Genomic DNA, 22333 nt, shown 5'->3' with positions numbered 1-22333 from the left:
GTACTCCGGGGAATCTGGGGGTCCCCATCACTAGTGCTACCTCCCCTGGCCATATCACTTTAGGCCTCCCCTGAGTACACCACATGGTACCTCGTTTGAACTTAGGATCCAGCCCCGTGGGGTCACCCGCTTCTTCGAACACTGCTTGAAATGCTGTGTGTACCGAGAGGGTCTCCAGAAAGTTCTCCCCCGCCTTCTCCTTACAGTCTCCCAGGAGCCGTCACACCAGAGGGGAGTTGGTCCCCACCAGAAGGGCAGCACCACCTGTTTCCACCGGATCCGGACAAAGCAACACCAACGTCTCAAGGGTTTCAGACACTCCCACATCGCCCTCCGAGAATTCCAATCTCACTGACAGGTACCCATCATATGGGTAATCACCATCACTTACACCACAAATCTCCAGTGCATTAAACGGGGTTACTGGCAAATGTTTTAGATTACTTGTTGTAGAACAACCGGTACAATAAGGTAACCTGTGACCCTGTGTCAAGGATGGCTCTTGCAAAGATTCCCTCTATCCGTAGGGACATGCTGGAACGGGGTCCCACTAATCCGTGCAGAATAAGGGCTTGGGCTTTCGGGGGTCCCATGGCTGATTTCTGGGAACGTGTTCCTCTCGAGACTCCAGTCTGTTCCCTCACTGAGTCTCTCCTAAGTTTCTCGACACGTCTTCCTTCTTAGTTGCCTGGGGGCTTGCCCTCCATAGGGCGCCTTGTCTCTCACAATCCCTCCGAAAGTGTCCCTGTTCCCCACAGCTGTAGCACGCCCCTGGCCGCTTACATTCCCGCCAGAAATGCCCCTCTTTCCCACAGTTATAGCGCATGTTACCCACTGCCCCTCTCCTCCCTAGACGCCTGCCACTCCCAGCCCACCGCGCGGGTCGTCTCCCGAAGGGGGTACTCTCCCTGTCCATCCCCTCAAGTGAGGGGTCCCTATCCCCCTGGGACCCCTTGGGTTTCTCGGTTCTCAACCTGGCCACCACCTCCTGTACCGCTGAGGATCGTCCCCAGTGGCCAGAGATTCTAGTACTAGGTTCTGCAAGTAATTAGGAAGCTAACAGAAGGTTACCATTTATTATAAATCCAATTAAATACAAAAATATGCCAATGTTGTGCTTCAGTAATATACAGCATTGAAAAGAACACATCTAGAGTGATGTTAACCATATTGGTTTCTTTATTTAAGGAAGGTGTAACTCATTGTATCAGCTCAGAAAAGGTTTACAAGACCAATAACTTTATTGGGTGGATTGTCTTCTGGGCAAAGCTTATAATGATTAAGCATTAAGGCTGCAGTTCAAAAGAACGAGGTGGCATGATTGTAACGTGAAAGTTCTTAAAGGCCTTCAGCAGCATTAATGTGAGGAGGATGTTTCATCTTGTGGAAGATTCTGGAACTCTACATGAAAGGCCGATGGAAGTAGGGTCTTTGAATATTTTTAAGAAAGGTTATTGATAAAAGGGAAAAATGTTACTGGGTATAGATATGAATGTGGAATTATGATTACCATTATATTGGTCATGATCTAATTGAATGAAAGAACAGGCTCAATGGGGTTCTTTTGTGTACCGTACCTAATTTATAAGTTTGTATGATTGGCTGAGAAGTTTTGCTCTTTCCTGCTGACAGATCCTGCAGAGGATGCCAAATTGAATCATACCCTCAGACAATGGTAATGCCCACTGATGAGCCCTCAAAAGTATCTGCACTATTGTTTATGAAGTGAATGGTGAAAATCATTCCTTTGCTACTAAGAGGAAGTACAGATTAATAAATTGTAGACATATGAGATTGCAGATGCTGGAATCTGGAGCAAGAAATAAACTGCTGGAATTCGAGATAGTTTATTTTAATATGAGATACAACGAAGCAGCATAGCCACACTGCATTAATGTGACTTCCAATCATCTTATCTAAAAGGGCTGAATTATCACTTTGGTTTTTTTTTAACCAGAATCTGAGATCTACCATAAGGTCATATCTCTGATAGCTGTCTGTATAATGCATGTGTTCTTGGGTACCTCAGTGTTTTTCCTTTATTGGAATTGGATTAAATGTGTTTTATTTGCTGTCTGATGTAGAAGGTTGTGGGCTATAGCTCTAACTTTTCAATAATTAAGGTTCTTAGTAGATCTGTCTGTTAAGCCATTGCTGAGCAGGAGCTTAGTCTGATTAATTCATTGTATTTGAATTGATTTCTTATGAAGATGCTTTATACCTATCCTCTTCAAAGATCTGTAATGAGATAGTTTCCCCCTATTTTTCTAATTGTGATGTTAGGTCATCTAATTGGTTAGCAGAATTTTTTGCAAACTAATATACTAGATTGGTTTCTTGTGCTGTCTCGCGCTCTTGCTCTCACTCTCATCCTCATGCTATGGCAGCTATCAGACATCCATGTTTGGGTTCTTCCATGTCAAGTCATTGTTGTTATAAGGAATGGAAATCTTGGTTGATGTACATTCTCTTTCCAGTCTGAAACCACTTGAAACCACTTGACTGAATTTATCCAGAGAACTGATTTTCTGCAGAAACTAATTTTCCATTCTGCCTTGAGTTACGATAGCAGCTGATGTAAGCTGAAAATTTCTTTATCTATCTTGTTCAGCTGCCCAGTTGATAAATGGGCTTCCAAAAAAATTATTACTTTCAGGGTAGTACTTAAGAGTCTCTACTCAGGCCACATTTCCTGATAGATAGCAGACAAGCAGTCTTTAAGAAAGCTGCTCAGAAACTCATAATAGTTCAGTAGGCAATTTGATGATGAAACACTTTTATTCTCCATAATTCCTGTAGATAAGCTATATAAAATAAAATGTAACTGCTTTTCACTGCATCTTGTTACATGTGACAACAATATGCCAATACCAGTACCAGTTCTATTACTCTGAAGAAAATATATAATTCTGATTTGAGGAGTGACCAAACCTATTTATTCTTTTTTGTCACTATTTGAGCTGCTCAGAATGAGAATTTGGAAGTGTGGTTAATATATGATGTATCAAATCTATTGAAAATGAAAGCAATCAAACTTGCCTATACTTCTTACCATCCTGTTAACTGTTTAAAAAAAACTCCACTCCCTTTTCTCAGTTCTTTCATCTCTGCCACATCTATTCCAAGGATGAGGGTTTCCATAAGACCAATAGACCATATCCTTTCCGGACATCAGAAATGTTTTCCTTCTTCAAAGAATGGAGCTTCCCCTTCTCAACCATTGATGTTGCCTTCACCTACATCTCCTCTATTTCTCGGACGTCCTTCTTCACCCCATTTTCCCACCACCCTGACAGGGATAGAGTTCATCTTGCCCTCATCTACTACCACATGGACTTCCACGTCCAACACATCATCCTCTGCAACTTCCACCAACTTCACCACCAAACACATCTTTAACTCACCCCACTTCAAGACTCTCTGCTTTCCGTAGGGATCACTCACTCTGTGATTCCCTTGTCCATTCTTCCTGGCACTTACTCCTGCAAGTGGAAGAAGTGCTACATCTGCCCATTCACTTCCTCCCTCATCTCCATTCTGGGCCCCAAACAGTCCTTCCAGGTGAGACAATTCACCTGTGAATCTGTTGGGGTTACCTATTGCATCCGGTGTCCCTGATGTGGCCTCCTCCACATTGGTGGGACCCGACATAGAATGGAGGACCTTTGTTCCACCTGCAACAAACAGGATTTCCTGGTTGTAATTCCAATCCTACTCCCATTTCAACATGTTGGTTCATGGCCTCCTCTACAGACATGAAGAGGCCACTCTCAGATTGGAGGAGCAACACCTCATTTTCCATCTGGGTAGCCACCAACTTGATGGCATGGCATAGATTTCTCTAGCTTCTTGCAATTTCCCCCCCTCCCCTTTTCTCCTTTTCCCCACCCTGTCTCATCTTTTGCCTCTTCTCTCCTCACCTGTTTATCACCTCCCTATCACCTCTTGGTGCTCCTCCTCCTTCCCTTTCTCCTATGGTCCACTTTCCTCTCCTATCAGATTACTACTTCTGCTCTTTACCTTTTCCTCCCAGCTTTTCACTTCATCCTGGCTTCACCAGTCACCTTCTAGTTTGTACTTCTTCCCCTCCCTCCATTTTCCTATTGTGGCTTCTTTCTCATCTGATGAAGGGTCTCAGCCGAAACATTGACTGGTTTTTCCTCTCCTAGATGCTGCCTGACCTGCTGAGTTCCTCCAGCATTTTGTATGTGTTACACTGAAAGTGAAAGCAAGTTAAATTTCTTTGTGTTGAATTTGTTTACTTTGAGTTCAGTTAACTTTCACTTCCCCATTTTAACAGATTTGGAATTTTGAAAGAAATTCATGGTCAACGAAACATGTACAAAGCTCAGTTTTCAGATGCTCCTAGTATAGCATGCTAGTGATGGACTGAGCAGACTGGTCAAGTGGTTTCTGCTGTTATATAACAAGGCTACTCGTCATTAGATTTAGAAACAATCTGCGTTGACAAAGGATAATTTAATGTTGATCTGTTAAACATATTAAAAAGTCCACAAGTTTAAATAATAGAACAGGAACAAGATGTGCCAGGTCACTGTGCCATTTCTTCTATAGCTGAATGCTGTGCAGATATACAATATTATGCCTTCCCTCAATTTTGTTTGGAATATCATTCTTAAGGCCCTCCACCATTGAGAAAACACCTAATGAGGCTAGCTACTGTATAGAAATTGTGTGGGTAAGTGCAGGTCAGAATCAAGGGTGAGTCTCAACCTGACTCCTGAAGCCTTTCTGCTATCAACAGGGCACACCAGGAGAGTGATAGAAATATTCTTCACTTCTCTGAATAAGTGGGTTCAGTGCTTCTGGCTATGATTGCAAATGTTTTAGCTTTTAATGCTTACCTCTTATTTAATTTGTTTTGTACTCTTTATTTGTGTACTTTATAGTAATTTTATGTCTTTGTAATATATTGTCACAAAAAACAAATTTCACATCATGAATTGGTGATAATAAATCTGATTCTGAATTCCCGTCAGCTATTTATTTGTCCATCACTATTCACTACTAGATGTGGAGATGTGGTCATTTTGGAGAAGTTGGATCTAATCTATTGATTGGATGATCACCTAGTGTGAATGAAGTTGAGGTTCTCTTGATTCCGAATGGAGGAGATGTAAATGCAAATTACAGATATAAAAATAGTGTGTTACTTGGAGCAAGCTTAACAAACTTGATGGATAAGAGTACTGTCCTATTATGACTGATGATCTTCCTCTATATAAGCAATTATTTTTCATTGAATATAAGCCCTATCTTTTTTAATCTTTCAGATGAAGAGATCATCACAAAACATATGATGGCTTTTGTAGAAATGCGAAAGCAACTGGAAGAGCAACACAGCTTGCAACTCTCTATGCTAATAGCCGAACAAGAGAAGGAGCAGGAGAGGCTGCGAAGGGTAGGGGAGCAGTTCATACATTTAAGTGAGATTTACCTTTTAAGTATTATTCCATAAAACATTATTTAAAAGGATTCATTGTCAAATGTTGGGGAATTTCCATTCTTCAGTGCTGGGCCTCAGATGGATAGGACTTTGTTAAACATTCTGCATTGCTAATATAGATTTCTAAAACTGACAGCCGTATTAGAGAAGACATAATAAAAATGGGAAAAAGTTTAAACTATATGATACACGGCCTACTTTAATTGTGCCCTACTTTATCTTATTCCTCTACATTGTGTAACATGTCACTTTGTGATTCATGCTCCTTACCCCATGCTTTTCTTAACTTAATTTTATTATTTTTCCAGATTAGCAATTTAGGAAGTTTTGATCACACAAAAAAAAATGTCGCCTTGTTCTAAACTGAAGATTGTTCTAGGAGAGAGAGACAATAGGTGCTTTTGTTTATTCTTGTTACATTTTTCAACTTCTGCACATTTCCAAGTTCTTCATGAGAATAATTACACAGTTTTCAGATAGTTGCTTGAGGTAGTGTTTTTGCTTCTGTGTCATCATTTATTACTGTTAGTAGACAGCCCTAAAACCATCAAAAATTTTCCTGAATAAGCTGATGTAATTTCATTTCAGAGACAAATGACATGGTAATGTTGGTGAAGTTTCTCGGGTCTCTTTTTCATAAAATGACACAGCTGAGAAATTACACCTGAATTTTCATGCCAATTACTTTTTGGAAGAAGTGAAATTTGATCATTTAAAATAATGTTTATTTAGGCATACAGGCCCTTCCAGCCCGTGCCACTCATCACACACATGTGATCTACTAACCTGTGGAATGGAGCAGGAGCACCCGGAGGAAATCCATGTGGTTACGGGAAGAACGTACAAACTCCTTACAGTGGAATTAAAACTAGTTACTGGCTCTGTAATAAAGTAACGCTGATAACTATGCTACCAGCTTTTATCTTCATTTAATGTCTTGACCAGATGGCTGTTACTTGGTAACTGTCTGCATAACGTCGGCAGAATTATCTCCCATCCTCTGACAGGCACTCTTTTTCTCTCCCCTTGTCATCCACCCAGTGTTATGCTGATCTGGGCTAGTCTTCTGGCCAAAGAAATTATGAATGTGAGACATAGTAGTTTTGTTTAATCTTCATCATACATGAGATTAAATTTTTTTGTGTCATGACAGCCAAATTTTACATGTAATTTAATTTTGGTTAAACTTACCAGGTAGTAAATGAATGGAAAGTTTCCATTATATGATTTACATGTTTTTTAGAGAACTTTGAGAAATCCAGTCAAATGTCTGGAATGTGCTTTAATTGTGAAGCTATTTTAGAAGCATTCGGTGTTCCTATCCTCATTACTCTTTCCCCCTCCCCCCCATTATCCTCATTAAGAATGCAAACTTAAGCTTTTTCTTATCAGAAATATTAGTCATGTCCTTAATATAGTATATTAAAGAAATGTTAAAACCTAATCAAATTGAATGCCCATTAACATCAGTGTAGGTTTTGGACCTTCAATTTTTGTATCTAATTGCATATTGGGAATTCTGGTGAAGTGATATTGTAATCTGGAAAACTGACTTGCTGTTAGTCATTCTGGAGAATTTTGGAGACCTATGCATTTGGAAGAGGAAACTTCATTGTGACTCGTTTGGAAATGATTTAAAGTTGTATTAAAGATAATAATGAAACATAAATTAGAATGTTAAAGTTCATCTTTCTAGTTACAGACTTTCAAAGTTTCATATTTGGTTAATTTTAAAAAGAAGGAATATTCTTAATCATTGATTTACTTTATTCATTTTTAGGAAATAGAAGAACAAGAAAGGCGACTGAGAGAGCAAACAAGTTTTGTGAGGGAATCTTCTGAAAACTGTTCAAGTAGAGAAACCTCTTTAGATTGGAAGAGAATAAGCGGAAGCTATCTTGTGTCCTCCCTAGTAAACAGAGTGGATGGCAGTCACTCTGGTAAGATGGTAATTAGGATTTTAAGTGACAACTTTCTTTCTCCCCGTAATTTTAGAATCTGATTGGTTGCATGAAACTCAATGCAGCTGTGTAACATTTTAATACTATGTTTTTCTAAATAAATTTAAATCAAGTTATTATATTTAAGCATTAAATTTATGTACATCCTGCTCAGTTTAAAGTTTATAAATAGTTTTACATTAGAGCAAAAATGACATCATTGTCAATTATGTCTGTATTGTAAGTGAATGTCAGTATTTTAAAATTTTGGTGTAACTCAGTTGCAAACACTTATAATCTATGAGTCAAGACTGCGAAGACTTGAATATATAGTCTGTTGCTGATATTCGGTGTAATACCTGGAGAATTAGAATCGGGTTCATTATAATTTTTTTTATTTACTTAGAGATATAGTGCAGAATAGACTCTTTCAGCCCTTTGAGCTGCATTGCCTTGCAGTGCCCAACAGACCCAATTTAACCCTAATCTAATCCTGGGACAATTTATACCGACCAATTAACCTACCCGGTAGGTCTTTGGACTGTGGGAGTTAACAGGAGAACTCGGAGAAAACCCATGCATTCCACAGGGAGGACGTGCAGAGACTCCTTGTGGAGGGTGCCAGGATTGAACTCCGAACTTCAATGCCCCGAGCTGTAATAGCATCACACCAGCTACTACGCTACCATGACGCCATATGTTGTGAAATTTTCTATTTTACAGCAGTAGTACAGTGCAATACATAAAATGTACAATAAGTTATAATATGAAATGTATATGCAGTGGATTCTGGTCAAATGGGACCCATTAGGACCAGTATATTTTGGCCCAATTAAGCAGCTGCCCCAATTAGCCGAAGTTTCATGGAAATAATTTAGGTGGACGTGCCCCAAATCTCCTCCATTTTGACTTTTCTGTGCTCCAGCTCCAATTCTCAAACATGCCTTGACTTCGCTCTTGCATGCACACTTTGACTCTCAACTCAGCCTCGGCTCCGTTCACCTCTTTGTTATATGCGATGATCATTTACCATAATTTCTTTTACAGAAAGTGTTATTAATAAAGTATTTAGTTATCTTTCTTGCTTTGAATACCACCAGTAGGTTGTTGCTTGTCCTCAGTAGCACCATATTAAACTAGATCCAAGTTTTATAATGAAATCATCTTTTAAAATGCTTAGATCCCTAGACGTTAGAAAAAAGTTAGCATTTTTTGTACTGACTTTTGAAAGATTTCTTGCAAATTGATAGTGTGTGAAAAACAGAATACTGTTGTGCATTGACATGGTGACCAATATATTTTCTTTGTGCCAATGTTTTAGAACATAGAATAGTACTGTACAGAACAGGCTTTTCAGCCCACAATATTGTGCTGATTGTGTAGCCTACTCCCAAGATAAATCAACCCCTCCCTCCCAAATACCCCTCCACTTTTCTTTCATCCATGTGCATATCTAAGAGGTTCCTAAATGTCTCTAATGTGTCTGCTTTTACCACCACCCCAGCAGCAAGTTCCACACATCTACCACACTGTGGTTTAAAAAAAACTCTACCTCTGGTGTCTCTCCTCCCCCTTTACTCCCCACCATACTTCCTTTAAATCACCTTTAAAATTATGTCCCCTTGTTTTAGCCATTTCCACCCTAGGAAAAGGTCTGTCTATTATCTTGTACACTCTGTCAGTCACCTCTCATCCTCCTTCACTTTAAAGAGAAAAGCCCTAACTCACTCTAAGACATGCTGTCTAATCCAGGCAGCATCTTGGTAAATCTATAATGAGGCAACCAGAACTGAACACAATGCTCCAAGTGTGGTCTAACCAGAATTGTATAGAGCTGTGACATTACCTCACGACTCTTGAACTCAGTCCATTGACTAATTAAGACCAACACCTTCTTAACCACCCTATCAACCTGGATGTGATTACCCTAATATTTTGATAATGCAACGAATAAGAACAGTTAAAGGAAGTAGCACCTTAGGTTCACAACACATAGAAGGTATGAGTGCCTCACAGAAATATTCAAAACATTGAACAAATTCAGTAATGAAAAACTATCCCGAACATTTGGAAATTCAGAGAGTGCAATGTCAGTTGATTTTAAAAATTCTCAATTCTCAGGAAGCATAAAACAATTTACAACTGTCAGAGGCAAAACATTTGGAAGTTGAGTTAATTAACTTACAATAATGGTTTGCACAGATTTTGAGAGTTTTACTTCGTCAGAAAGCAAATTGTTCTCTTTCTGCTTCAGCAACTTCATATCTTTTTCTTTGGCGTGTGTCTGCATGCATGCGAGTCTGTGCATGTGCGTCTGTGATGTCTTTTTCATGACTTTCACAAGGCGCAGAGCGAGAGAGAGACTGTGTGGCGCGTCACTCCTCACAGGCACCGATGTCATTGCGCCACCAGCCGGCCCAGCAACTTAATATCTATAGTTCCTTGCTCTTTCAGGAGGGTAGGGTCATTCTCGGAGGCTTATCTAAAGAGTTTTGCACACATATATTGCATTATATGGTGACTTTTTTTTCAGTGCTCACCAGCAATTCGATACGTGCTGACTCTTCCTTCAGTCGTTGGGGTCTTGGGGATGATGAAGTGCAGTCTTCCAACTTCATTGGCAGACTGAGGAATAGGTGGTTACAGGTGAGAGGAAACTAAATAGTTTATCTTTGTCAGATGTATTCCTAGAATTTGGAAATATAATGAGAGGATTAATAAGCATTACGTTCAAGCTGTTCTTGATACCTAGAGTGTTTTTTACTTATGATTTAATAGTCAAATCTCATTTAAAACAATTTGGATGTACTTGTATACTAATTCCATGCAAAATCAAACATTTTAGTATATAAACACAAGCGATTCTACAGATGGTGGGAATCCAGAGAAACATGCACACAACACTGGAGACAGAGGTCCTCTTTCAAAGAACAGGGTTTTCCTTCCTCCACCATTGATGCTGCATTCACCTGGCATCTCCTTCGTTTCCTGGATTTTCAAGCTCAACCCATCTTCCTGCTGACTTAACAGCAATAGAGTTCCACTTGTCGTCACGTACTACCCCATGAGTCTCCACATCCAACACACCATTCTCTGCAACTTCTGCCACCTTCAATGGGATACTATCACTAAACACATTTTTACCTCCCCTCCCCTCTCCCCCAACTGCTTTCGCAGGGAACTCTCCCTCTGTGATTCTCTTGTCCATTTGTTCTCCCTGCTCCCCCCCCCCCAATAATCTCCCTCTGGGTGCATATCCCTACAAGTAATCAAAATGCTACACCTGCTTATTCACCTCCTCCGTTACCTCCATTTATAGTCCCAAACAGTCCTTCCAAGTGAGGCAACACTTCACCTGCAAGTCTATTGGAGTCGTCCATTATATTCCGTGATCTCAATGCACCCTCCTCTATGTTAGTGAGACCCGATGGAAGTTGTGGGACCTATTGGCTGAGCACCTCCATTCCATCCACAGTAAGCAGAATTTCCTGCTGGCCAACGATTTTAATTGCTATCCCTATTCCCATTCCAACATATTGCTGCATGGCTTCCTCTTTTGCTACGATGCGGCTACTCTCAGAGTGGAGGAGCAACACCCGAGATTCCATCTAGGAAGCCTCCAACCTGATAAACATTGATTTCTACTTCCAGTAATTTTCTTTCCCTTCTCCATCCATCATCTTCTATTCCCCATTCTGACTTCTTTCTTCTTCTCACCTGTCTATCACCTCCCTCTGGTGCCCCTTCTTTCCTTTCTGCCATCGTTCACTCTTGTAACAGATTTCTTCTTCTCCAGCCCTTTACGGCGTTCCCACCCACCTGGTTTTACCTATCACCTTCCAGCTAGTCTTTCATGTTCCCCACCTTTTTACTCTGGCATCTTCCCTTTTCCAGATCTGAAGAAGGGTCTCGACCCAAAATGTTATTCATCTCTGTAGTTGTTGCTGTTGCCTGACCTGCTGAGTTCCTCCAGTGTTTTATGTGTGTTATTATAGTATATTATTATATTCCATGTGAATAATATGCAGATTTTAACTTGGAGATACTAAATGCAGTGCTTAATTTCTGTTTATCATAGGGTAATTTCCTTTTAAGGTACTAAATTTTTCATTGAGATTAAAGAGCATGAAGACACAAGAACTAGTGCTTTTTATTTGTAGTTAACAAAATTTAATAAGTTTTCCTTTTGTTGACAATGCAATCTTTAGAAGTAAACTATATATACCTGATTTTTCAGCACAGAATTCACTTATTTAAGATTATGCAAATAAGGGAAGTAATATGACAGGTAACAAGAGGATAAAGTAAGCCATCTGTCAATTCAAATTTTCACCATTTGATAAGATATCATACAGCCATGTACTTTGAAAGTTGTTATTGTACCTGCCTTAACCACAACCTCTAGTAGCGCTCTCTGCATGAAGAATTGGCCCTTGGGTTCCTTAAGTGTTTCACCTTTCATTTTAAACCTTTGTTCTCTAGTTTTTTTGTTGCCCTTCCCTGGGAGAAAAAGATTGTGCCTTATCTATGCCCCCATATTATATTATACACCTTTATAAGGTCATTCTTCAACATTCCAAGGGGAAAAAATACTAGCCTGATCAAATTTTCCCTATAACTCAGGCCTTCAGGTTCTGGCAGCATCCTCATAAATACTCTCTGTACTCTTTCCAGTTTAATTTCTTTCCTAGAATAAGACAACCAAAACTATACACAATGCTTCAAGCGCAGTCTCATCAACATCTTGTACAACTGACAATTTTCTTTAGAGCAAATGAAAAATAGACATTTGTAAGACCTACTAGGTATTTATGATACCATCCATATGAAATAACTGTCTTTCAGATGAATGCACCAGAAATCCATCAAAAATTTAATAAGGTTACAGCTCTGGCAAAAGGATTTCTAACTCGAAGACTGATGAAAACGGTGAAATTAAAACAGCTTCAGCAGACTGTAAAAGTAAGAAATTTAAAACTTACCCTATTTTTGGTTGTAGATAAGAAATTATATTCAAAGAAATAGTTTGATATATTACTTCATTCCCTGTCTTTAACAGCTTTGTCCAGTTTGACATCTTTCCTGCTCTTTCCTATCTAATTCCCTTTTAATATTTTCAAATAGAGTTGGGATAAAACTTTTGTTTTTAAATTTTTTTTTGCACATCAAGATTTTATTGAATTTCTAACAGTGCTGATGATTTAAAAGCTTTGTGTAACTTTTTTTTTGAAGGATACCATGGAGTTTATAAATAACTTTCAGACAGAAGCACCCTTGAAAAGAGGTGCAGTTTCATCGCAAGATATTTCACTGCAGGAAAGAGTTGTTGCTCAGGTATTTAAGTAAATTGGTTACAAATGAAAGCAATAAGCTTGTGCAGACAACAAGTATGTAACTTTTTCATTCTTTTTCCAGTTGCGAGCTGCACTTTATGAGATACATGACATTTTCTTTGTATTAAGTCCTAATGAAAGAATGCAGATCCTATCTCAAGATCGGGAAATTCGTAAAGAAAAACAACTGAGACAAATGGTAATTTTTTTTTCTGTGAATTACTGAAGAATGAATTTATGCAGGTTAATTGGCTATAAGCCTATTACTTCAAAAATTTCATTAAATTTCCAAGCATATCTTTTCCATGATATGAAAAGGGAGTAAGGATAGCAGTAAAATGGCCTTAAATCCTTATTAAAATCTTCCAGTCAAGATGGTGCCTGCGCACAAGGCTCCCGTGGTCGACATCTTCTGGATTGATCATGAAACAATTTATTTCACTACTTTTAAGTCTTTTGCATCTGTTTTTCATCTTGATTGTGATTCTGGAACTGTTAGACACGAGAAAATCTGCATTTGCTGGAAATCCAAAGCAGCGCACAAAACATGCTGGAGGAACTCAGCAGGTCAGGCAGCGTCAATGGAACCGAACATCCAGTCATGTTTCAGACTGAGACCTTCGTCAGGATCTTGACCTGAAACGGCGATGGCTTGCTCTTTTCCATTGATGCTGCCTGGCCTGCTGAGTTCCTCCTGCATTTTGAGTTAATTTGAATGGTCATATCTGGAAGTATCAGAGCTCTGGATGATAATTCAGCTGAAAGTAATGTGAGGCAGCAGCAGAGATGGCCAATTAGTATGTAAGAACTCTGTAAGCCATTAAATGAAGCAAAAGTAGGTGGTTGACATTCTTTATGTACCTTTTTTGTTTCCCTCGTTCCTTGACATTTTTCTCCTTTCCTGCACAGGAGAAATGGAAGAGTCCTAAAGAAAAAATAGCCCTTTCAATTGCAACACAGAAATCTTTAGACAGAAAAAGGCAAATTAAGTAAGTGCCAGTAATGTAGTATCTAAATATTTATAGTGACTCATTTGTATTCATGAGGAGCTGATGGAAAAACATGCTGGTGCTCTTGCTTACCAAGCTCTGTTTGAAGAAAAACACACAAGAATGCATTTTATCTCATCAGAATTTGATTGGTTTTGTCTTTTATCTTTAAGAGCTGCTGAAATGGGAATAAATAGTAAACAAAAGCCACAAGGAAAACAAAAAGCTTCATGTGAAACCAGGTATTAAGAGAAATAAATCTCTAGAAAAATATTTGTTGTACAAAACAAAATCTCACTTTTGTATTACTTCATATTTACAGAATTCTTCAACCAAGTCAGGGACAGAATGCCCCAGTTCAAAGGCTACTACGCAGACAAGGGTAAGGGGCAGAATGGATATATTTTAGTTATTTTTCACTTTATTTTTGGTCTGTAAATCAAAAAGCTTCGAAAAGTACCATGTGTTCCAGATGGTTTGGCATTTCGTACCAGAAACTGATTACTAATAGATTTGAATGTTACCTGTTGCAAGATAAAGTTTGTGAACCCTTTGCAAATACTTTGTTTTCTGCATTAATTTACTCATAAAATATGGTCTGATCTTCATCTAAGTCACAAAAATAGACAAACACAATCTGCCAAAACTAATAACACACAAACAATTGTACTTTTCATGTCTTCATTGAACACAGCCCAGGCTGGAAAAAATGTGTGAACCTTTGTAGTTAATAACTGGTAGAACCTCCCTTAGCAGCAGTAACCTCCATCAAACATTTCCTGTAGCTGCTGATCAGACTTGCACAACAGTCAGGAGAAATGTTTGACCATTCCTCCATGCAAACCTGTTTCAGTTCATCAATATTTCTGGGATGCCTTACATGTTCAGCCCTGTTCTGGTCATGCCACAGCAACTCAATTGGGTTAATGTCTGGACTCTGACTTAGGCATTCCAAAACAAATTTTCTTCTTTTGAAACCATTCTGTTGTTGATTTACTCTTGTGTTTCAGATTATTGTCTTGTTGCATCATCCAATTTTAATTAAGTTTCAGGTGACAGACCACTACCCTGACATTCTCCTGTAAAATGTCTTGATACAATTTTGAATGTATTGTTCCTTCAACAATTGCAAGCTGTTCAGGCCCTGAGTCAGCAAAGCAACCCCAAGCCATTTTGCTCCTTGCACCATACTTCGCAATTGAGATGAGGTTGGTATGCACTGCCCTTTTTCCTCCAAACACAGTGGTGTGCATTTCTGCCAGAAGGTTTAACTTTTGCTTCATCTCTTCACAGAGCATTGTCCCAGAAGCATTGGGACATCCAGATGGTCTTTTGCAATCTTAAGTCTTTTTCTTTGGAGAACAGTGGTTTCCTCTGTTTTTTTTTAACGGCGTGGACAAATGAACAGAGACTTTAGCAAGTTCTAGAGATTTCTGCAGGTCTTTTGCTGGTATCTTGGGTTCTTTTTCACCTGCTTCAGCATTGCACGTTGTGCTCTTGGTGTGATCTTTGCAGGAGGCGCTCTCCTAGGAGAGTAACAACAGTATTGAAGTTCCTCCATTTGTAGACAACTTCTCTTGCTGTAAACTGGTGACTACTTAGGCTTTCAGAAATGTTTTTTTTTTGGTCCTTTTCCAGCTTCATCCATCTCTATAATTCTTCATCTAAGGTCCTCTGAAAGTTATTTTGATCGAGGCATGGTGCACATAAACAGATCTTTCTTGAGAAGAGCAGGTTCTGTCAGTAACCTGATTTGGTGTGCATTTTTTTAGGGCAGGGCACCTCTACAACCCACATATCCAGTCTCATCTCATTGACTGGAGCACCTGACTTGAAACAGCTTTTGTAGAAGGCATTACCCCAGAGGTTCACATACTTTATTGAACCTAGACTGTGGTTGTTTAAATGGTGTAATCAGTATTGATGAGAAGTACAATAGTTTGTGTATTATTAGTTTATGCAGATTGAATTTGTCTAATATTGTGAATTGGATGAAGATCAGACCACATTTTATGAGTAATTAATGCAACAAATCAGGTAATTTTAAAGGGTTCACAAACTTTCATGCAACTGAATGTTAGACTTTGCTATTAATGTAAAAATGATGAATTTTTTGTCAGTACTTTAACTTGTGTGGGTAATTACTTTTTTAACATTATTTTTAAGTGCAGCTCTGAAATCTTGATTCCTTATTTGGTTCTAGATCAATTCATATTTTAAAGTTTAGAAATGAAAAAGTGTTGGTCTAGAGCTTAGTTGCTCCTTAGCCAAAAGTTGTTGGTTCTCAAATTTCCATTCCCAAATTATTTCGTGCCATGGAAGCTGACACTTAAGCATGGTGCCTGCGTTTATTTCACAGTTAAGACAAATTACTTGTTCATCATTTTATTGGTATGCTTAGCTAATAATTACCATTTTATCATATAAAAGGGCCATGACCTTGCGACAGGAGAAATTCATTGCCTATGAAATACTGAGATATCCTGAGCGTGGGGTAGTTGTAATGTGAATACAGATTTTCGTTTGTATGGTTAAAGATTACTTTCTGCTATCAGATTATCTTTTATCAGTCCTTCTATGTTTATACTTTATAGATCAGCGGTAAAGTTTTCTTCACTTGCTCTTCTATTTTCTGGCTCTATATGAAGTCGTGTTTTAAATCAAGTTGCCAGACCATGAATGTAATAAGCAAGGTCAAATTGCAGAGTGGATATACTGTTTCCTTGCTTCCTACCCTAAAGTTATCAAAATCTCTATAGTAATTTATATTTTCATCTAAAGATATAACTCCATCTTTATTGATTAATCTGCTTTGACAAGTCAAAAAAATATTAACTTCAATTGGTATAAAGCCTCTTAAAAGTATTCACTCACCCCCACCTCCTTGAAAGTTTTCATGTTCTATTGTTATACAATATTGAATCACTGTGGATTGAATTTGGATTTTTTTTGACACTGATCAACAGAAAAAGACTCTTGTGGCAAAGTGAAAACAGATCTCTACAAAGTGATCTAAATTAATTACAAATATAAAACACAAAATAATTGATTGCATACGTATTCACCCCCTTCAAGTGAATATTTAGTAGATGCACCTTTGAGTCGGTGTGAATAGGTCTCTATCAGCTTTGTATATCTAGACACTGCAATTTTTCCCTATTCTTCTTTACAAAACTGCTCAAGCTCTATCAAGTTGCAAAGGGATCATGAATGAACAGCCCTTTTCAAGTCCAGCCACAAATTCTCAATTGGATTGAGGTCTGTTCTCTGATTTGATCATTCCAGGACATTAACTTTGTTGTTTTTAAGCCATTCCTGTATAGTTTTGGCTTTATGCTTGGGGTCATTTTCTTTCTGGAAAATAAATCTTCTCCCAAGTGGCAGTTCTCTTGCAGACTGCATCAGGTTTTCCCCTAGGATTTCCCTGTATTCTACTGCATTTATTTTACCCTGTACCTTCACAGGCCTTCCAGAGCCTGCTACAGTGAAGTGTCTAAACAGCATGATGCAACCACCGATGTGCTTTACGGTAGGGATGGTGTGTTTTTGATGATGTGAGGTGTTTGGCTTATGCCAAATATAGCATTTAGTGTGATGGCCAAAATGTTCAATTTTAGTTTCTTCAGACCGTAGAATCTTCTTCCAGCTGACTTCAGAGTCTCCCACATGCCTCCTGGCAAACTATAGTCGAAATTTCATGAGAGTTTTTTTTCAACAGTGGCCTTCTCTTTGCCACTCTCCCATAAAGCTACAACGGGTGAAGCACCCAGGCAAAAGTTGTTTTCGCACTCTCTCCCATCTCAGTGACTGAAACTTGTAACTCCTCCAGAGCTGTCATAGGCCTCCCTCACTAGTCCCTTTCTTGCACAGTCACTCAGTTTTTGAGGATGGCAGATTTACATATTCTTTCTATTTCGATGATTGACTTAATTCCAAGGGTTATATTCAGTGACTTGGATATTTTCCTGTAACTTGTGCTTTTCAATAACCTTTTCGTAGAGTTGCTTGGAGTGTTCTTTTGTCTTCATGGTGTAGTTTTTGCCAGGATACTGACTCACCAGCAGTTGGACATTCCAGATACAGGTGTATTTTTACTACAAACAATTGAAACACCTTGACTGCACGTGGTGATCTCCATTTAACTAATTACAGGATTTTTAAAACCACTTGGCTACACCAGTGATGATATGGTGTGTCATATTAAGGGGGGGTGAATACTTATGCAATCAATTATTTTGTGTTTTATCTATGTAATTTAGTTCACTTTGTAGAGATCTGTTTTCACTTTGACAAAAGAGCTTTTTTTTCTATTGATCAGTGTCCAAAAAACCCAAATTAAATCCACTGTGATTCAATGTTGTAAAACAATAAAACATGAAAACTTCCAAGGGAGGTAAGTACCTTTTATAGACACTGTATATTGCAGTAAAGGAAAATTCTGCCTCTTGGATTTGATTTTCAGATAGCCAATCATCTGTGGTGTCTAACTCTCCTAAGCAAATTATTGAGAAAACCCATGCATCTCTTCCTTATCTATTTACCCAGGTACAGAGAGCCCAGATTCTTTAAAAAGTTAGGACTCTTAGAATAAACATGGGTGTTCAACCCAATGTCATTTGATTTGCAAATTCTGCTACATAATCTACTGGTCTAACTAGGGCCACATTTCCCAGTTAGGCCTTACTACTTAAGATTATTTGAAAATGAGTGAGAAGCCTGAACCAGCGTGAACCAGGCTGGCTTGTTAATAATGAGTATCCTGTATTGTCAGTACAGGCCTTGATTCCCATGCCGCTCTGCTCCAGCTGCAGCTACTGAAGCTGAATGTTTGATGAACAGCTGGATAGGATGTAAGAGAGCCCTGATGCAGTAAAGTAAATTATTAAAAGAGCAAGGAGGAGAATTTCTGTCAATAGGTCACATTCATTTCATCCGTTTAGGGCATATTTCTCATATGCGAACCTTGGGATTTGATGTGCAATGTTTCTGCCTTTACTAATGACAAGCTTATTAAATACTTGCCAATGACAGCAGCTGGCTCTCCAGTCTCTATCCAGGATCAATACTGCAGTAGCTGTGAAAGTGGTTGCGATTACTGCTTGAGTTATTTGCAACAATTATTCAGTTACTGTATTAAGAAGTTTCACAGACATTTGAAATTGTTTTGAAAGCAACATCGGTCCAGATGTGTTGTAAAAAAAATTAAGCCAGTGGTATGTAGCTTGAAAGTGAATTTACTGGGTAATTCTGTGCACATTTCTGATTCAGCACTCGGAAATTCATTTTCCCATTTTGTACCAATTTTAAATACTCTACATTGTTTATTATGCTGTACCACTTCCCAAAATGATGTGGACAGTTGTATAACATACAGGTTACAACCTTGCTAGTCCTAAAATAATTACATATTTACTCAAAGTAATCAAGCGTTATTAAGCAAAGAACCAACACCCAAAACTGCACTATTAAAGCTCATTGAGATCTCAGACATCTTTCCTAATCTTCTGTGCCTTAACTGGTTTGCCATAGAAATATAGATCGTTTATGTAAGCTTCAGAACTTCTGGATCACTCCAGGCTACTTGCTGATTCTCATCTCTCCCACATCTGCTCATTCCTGCACAAGTTCCATTCCCAAGTAGAGAAGGTTTTGTTTTCTGTCAGCTCACAGGAGCTGGCAAAGTAGATGCAAGCATTTGCCCACATCACAGACTTCACCGAAGTGTAGGCATTCAGAGAGTACTCAGTCTTGGCAGCTTCCTTTTAGGAACACCTGGTTGTGGCCCTTGCAGATCTCTGAGCCCCTACACCAACCCACCTGAACCTCCCGTGAAATTCTTGCTCTTTGAAACTTCCAAAATCAACCATAGGATGACCCACATCTAGCAACTCTGTATCCCCTTTAAACATATGGTGGTTGGAGGGGTGGGGGGTTTTGAGATGTGGTGGTGTTAACAGTTTCTGGTACCTGTATTCTGTACTCCTTTAAACTCACCATATTAACTGGAAAATTTGTTCTACCCCATTTTTAAAAAAAATGTTAAATCTTAGTCAATTAAAAGGATGCCATGGTAGCATAGTGGCTAGTGCAGTGCTATTGCAGCTCAGGTGTCTTGAGTTAGAGTCAATCCACGGTATCTCCTCAACGTGGAATGCATAGGTTTTCTCTGGGTGCTCTGGTGTATTGGGTAGGTTAATTGGTTTATTATTAAATTAGGGCTAGATTGGGTAGTGCAGCTTGAAGGGCCTATTCCTTGCTGAATCTTTTAAATAAATAAACATTGATAGGAGTAATATCCAATGGTCTGGAATAGCCACCAATTTGACCTCGCCAGTCTCAAGCCTACTGGACTATTTGAATTTTATTCTATTAATATTATCATCAATAATTTTGAAAACTTCACAGTAAAAATGCATGGCTTTCATGGAGTTGGAATTACTAATCTTGAAGTTCTTTTTCTCATAGTCCAAATTATTATAACAATGATGCACCAATTATTAACTTGAATTCTGTTATCTAATGATTAACCAGCTGCAATATTTTGCAAACAACCAAAAGAACAATAAGTTATCTTAAGGGATCTTAAAGTTGTACTTTTTCTGCATTTATACTCATTTTCAAAAATATACTGATGGCTTGCAATTTTTTTTACATCATCTTCAAATATCTTAAGTTAGATGGAGACATAACATAAAGACTTTTACTCCTCATGTATGTGAAGGATGTAAGTAATAAAGTCAATTCAATTCAAAAGTTCATCGGTGTGCAATTGTTTTTTTTATGTAGCCTCTCCAATACCATTTTTGGTTACAGGAGACTAATCTGATTTTTTTTCTATATAAAAGAAAGTGTGGGGAGACAGGTCAGGAAAGGTGATAGATCTACAACGTCAAAAAGTATATATTTTTGTTGCATTTTCAGATTTGTTATTAAAATCAGACTGCAAGTCAGAAATCCAGAATCATCAGCGTAATGTTATTTCTAAGTTCCTGATTGATTGCTTTAAATTATTTTTACTTTACCAAAAATTCATGGAAATAACAAATCTGAATGACCAATAATGTCGACAATTGGGGTAATGGAGAAGATAAAAATTAGTATCTTCCATTTATTACAACTCTTCCAAGGGAGCAGGCTAATATAGCTCATTGTATCTTTCAGAAAGCTTTGTAAACACATCTTGCATAGCACATTAGGTATCGTTGGTGTCCCCATCTAAACTGAGGAACATGTGTACAGCTAGCTAACAGTGTGCCAGGGCACATTGTCGATATTTTGCATATTGTCTCTTTTTAAAGCAATTATTCAAAGATTATTACTGATTTTTTAAAAAATAAACCTACAGTGCTGTTGTGAAAAAGTTGCTATTAACTGCCAGAATTTCTAGATGAACACTTCTTCAATAACATTTCCCAGAATGCTATGTAAAAGTAAAATGGAGCAATAACTTCGCTGGAATCCATTCTAGTTCTTTTGCAACTATTGAATTGCATTTATAGTATCCACTCATATATTTTCTTTATTTGATCAGAGTCCACACTTCTAAAAAGGGGGTGGAACAGAATAGAGAGAGGGACTCAGAAAGCAGATTTCCTAGGAAAACTGGTCCAGGTGTGTTGTTGAGTATTTCATGACATCCAGTCATCTTCTGTTTGCTTTATGCTTTTACCTTGTTAAATTCAATTGACCTACTTATTTATTGCTTCTTACATGTTTCCTATATTTTATCATTTGCTTTTGATTATTTGAATTTCATTCTTGTTTTTAAATGCTCATTTTGCATGCTGCACCTTGTATAGGCAGGCAACTTTGGCACCACTGTGTTGATTCACCTGCTTAAAAAAGAGTATCCTTGAAGGTCTCTTCATTTCTATGGGGAAGTATCTTGTTTTTACTACAAACTATGTTCTGCACTAGTTAATTGACACACTTTCTTAGAGTTACATGCCTATTTTAGTGCCTATTTTACTTGATACATGTCATTTATATTTGTTTCATTTGTTTCTCCTTCAGTTTTTTCCACCCTGCCTCGGGGGGGGGGGGGGGGGGAATTTCTTTCTTTAGTAGAGAAGGCTCTAAGAAATCATAGTTGTTCATGTGTGCATGCATTTCCTATTTAAGGTGTATACCAGCTCGAAATAATTACTTTGATTAACAATAATTACGTTGTTAATCTGGTTAGAATTTCCATTGTATTTGGAAATTTTTAATATTTTCTTCATTGACGTTCTGCCTGAATATGCTACTTTGAAGTTTAGAGAAAGTACTAAGCTATGTGATTGCCAAATAGAATTACTGTGTGGCTATAAACGCTAAGCTGATTTTGCATTTTGGAATTAGAATTCTTTACTGGGGGATAAGCAACCCAATTATCTGAACCTTAAAATTTTTAAAATTGATATAAATTATGATATAAATTGCAAGTCCTTAATGAAAACACTTTTTTTTTTATCAAGTTGTGTTTTCCCAAATCAAAAATAAACCATGCTACACGCTTTAAATGAAATTTGAGGGACTTCCGGAGCAAAGGAGTACTTCAGTTTTGAAAATTGACCAAGAACTTGCACCTTTTCAACTGAGTTTTGGCTGCTACAGGATAGGCTT

General features: G+C 38.2%; 1 protein-coding gene across 2 annotated transcripts in view; it reads left to right on the top strand.

The window, feature by feature from the left end:
* The window catches only part of LOC140203053 (centriolar coiled-coil protein of 110 kDa-like), a 62465-nt gene that overhangs the window by 36275 nt on the left and 3857 nt on the right, over positions 1-22333 (top strand). The window contains exons 5-14 of one of the 2 annotated variants that reach the window (XM_072268781.1): positions 5295-5422; positions 7248-7407; positions 9941-10053; positions 12253-12369; positions 12640-12741; positions 12823-12939; positions 13650-13729; positions 13903-13971; positions 14052-14111; positions 21261-21340. In XM_072268781.1, coding sequence (XP_072124882.1) covers positions 5295-5422; positions 7248-7407; positions 9941-10053; positions 12253-12369; positions 12640-12741; positions 12823-12939; positions 13650-13729; positions 13903-13971; positions 14052-14111; positions 21261-21340 — 1026 coding nt within the window. The remainder of the gene's footprint in view (positions 1-5294; positions 5423-7247; positions 7408-9940; positions 10054-12252; positions 12370-12639; positions 12742-12822; positions 12940-13649; positions 13730-13902; positions 13972-14051; positions 14112-21260; positions 21341-22333) is intronic. The other variant, XM_072268782.1, reaches the window with a different exon arrangement.

Source organism: Mobula birostris, chromosome 9 (genome assembly GCF_030028105.1).
Source record: "Mobula birostris isolate sMobBir1 chromosome 9, sMobBir1.hap1, whole genome shotgun sequence".
NCBI lineage: Eukaryota > Metazoa > Chordata > Chondrichthyes > Myliobatiformes > Myliobatidae > Mobula > Mobula birostris.
Note: the sequence above shows the minus strand (reverse complement) of the source record. Positions and strands in the feature narration are given on the sequence as shown.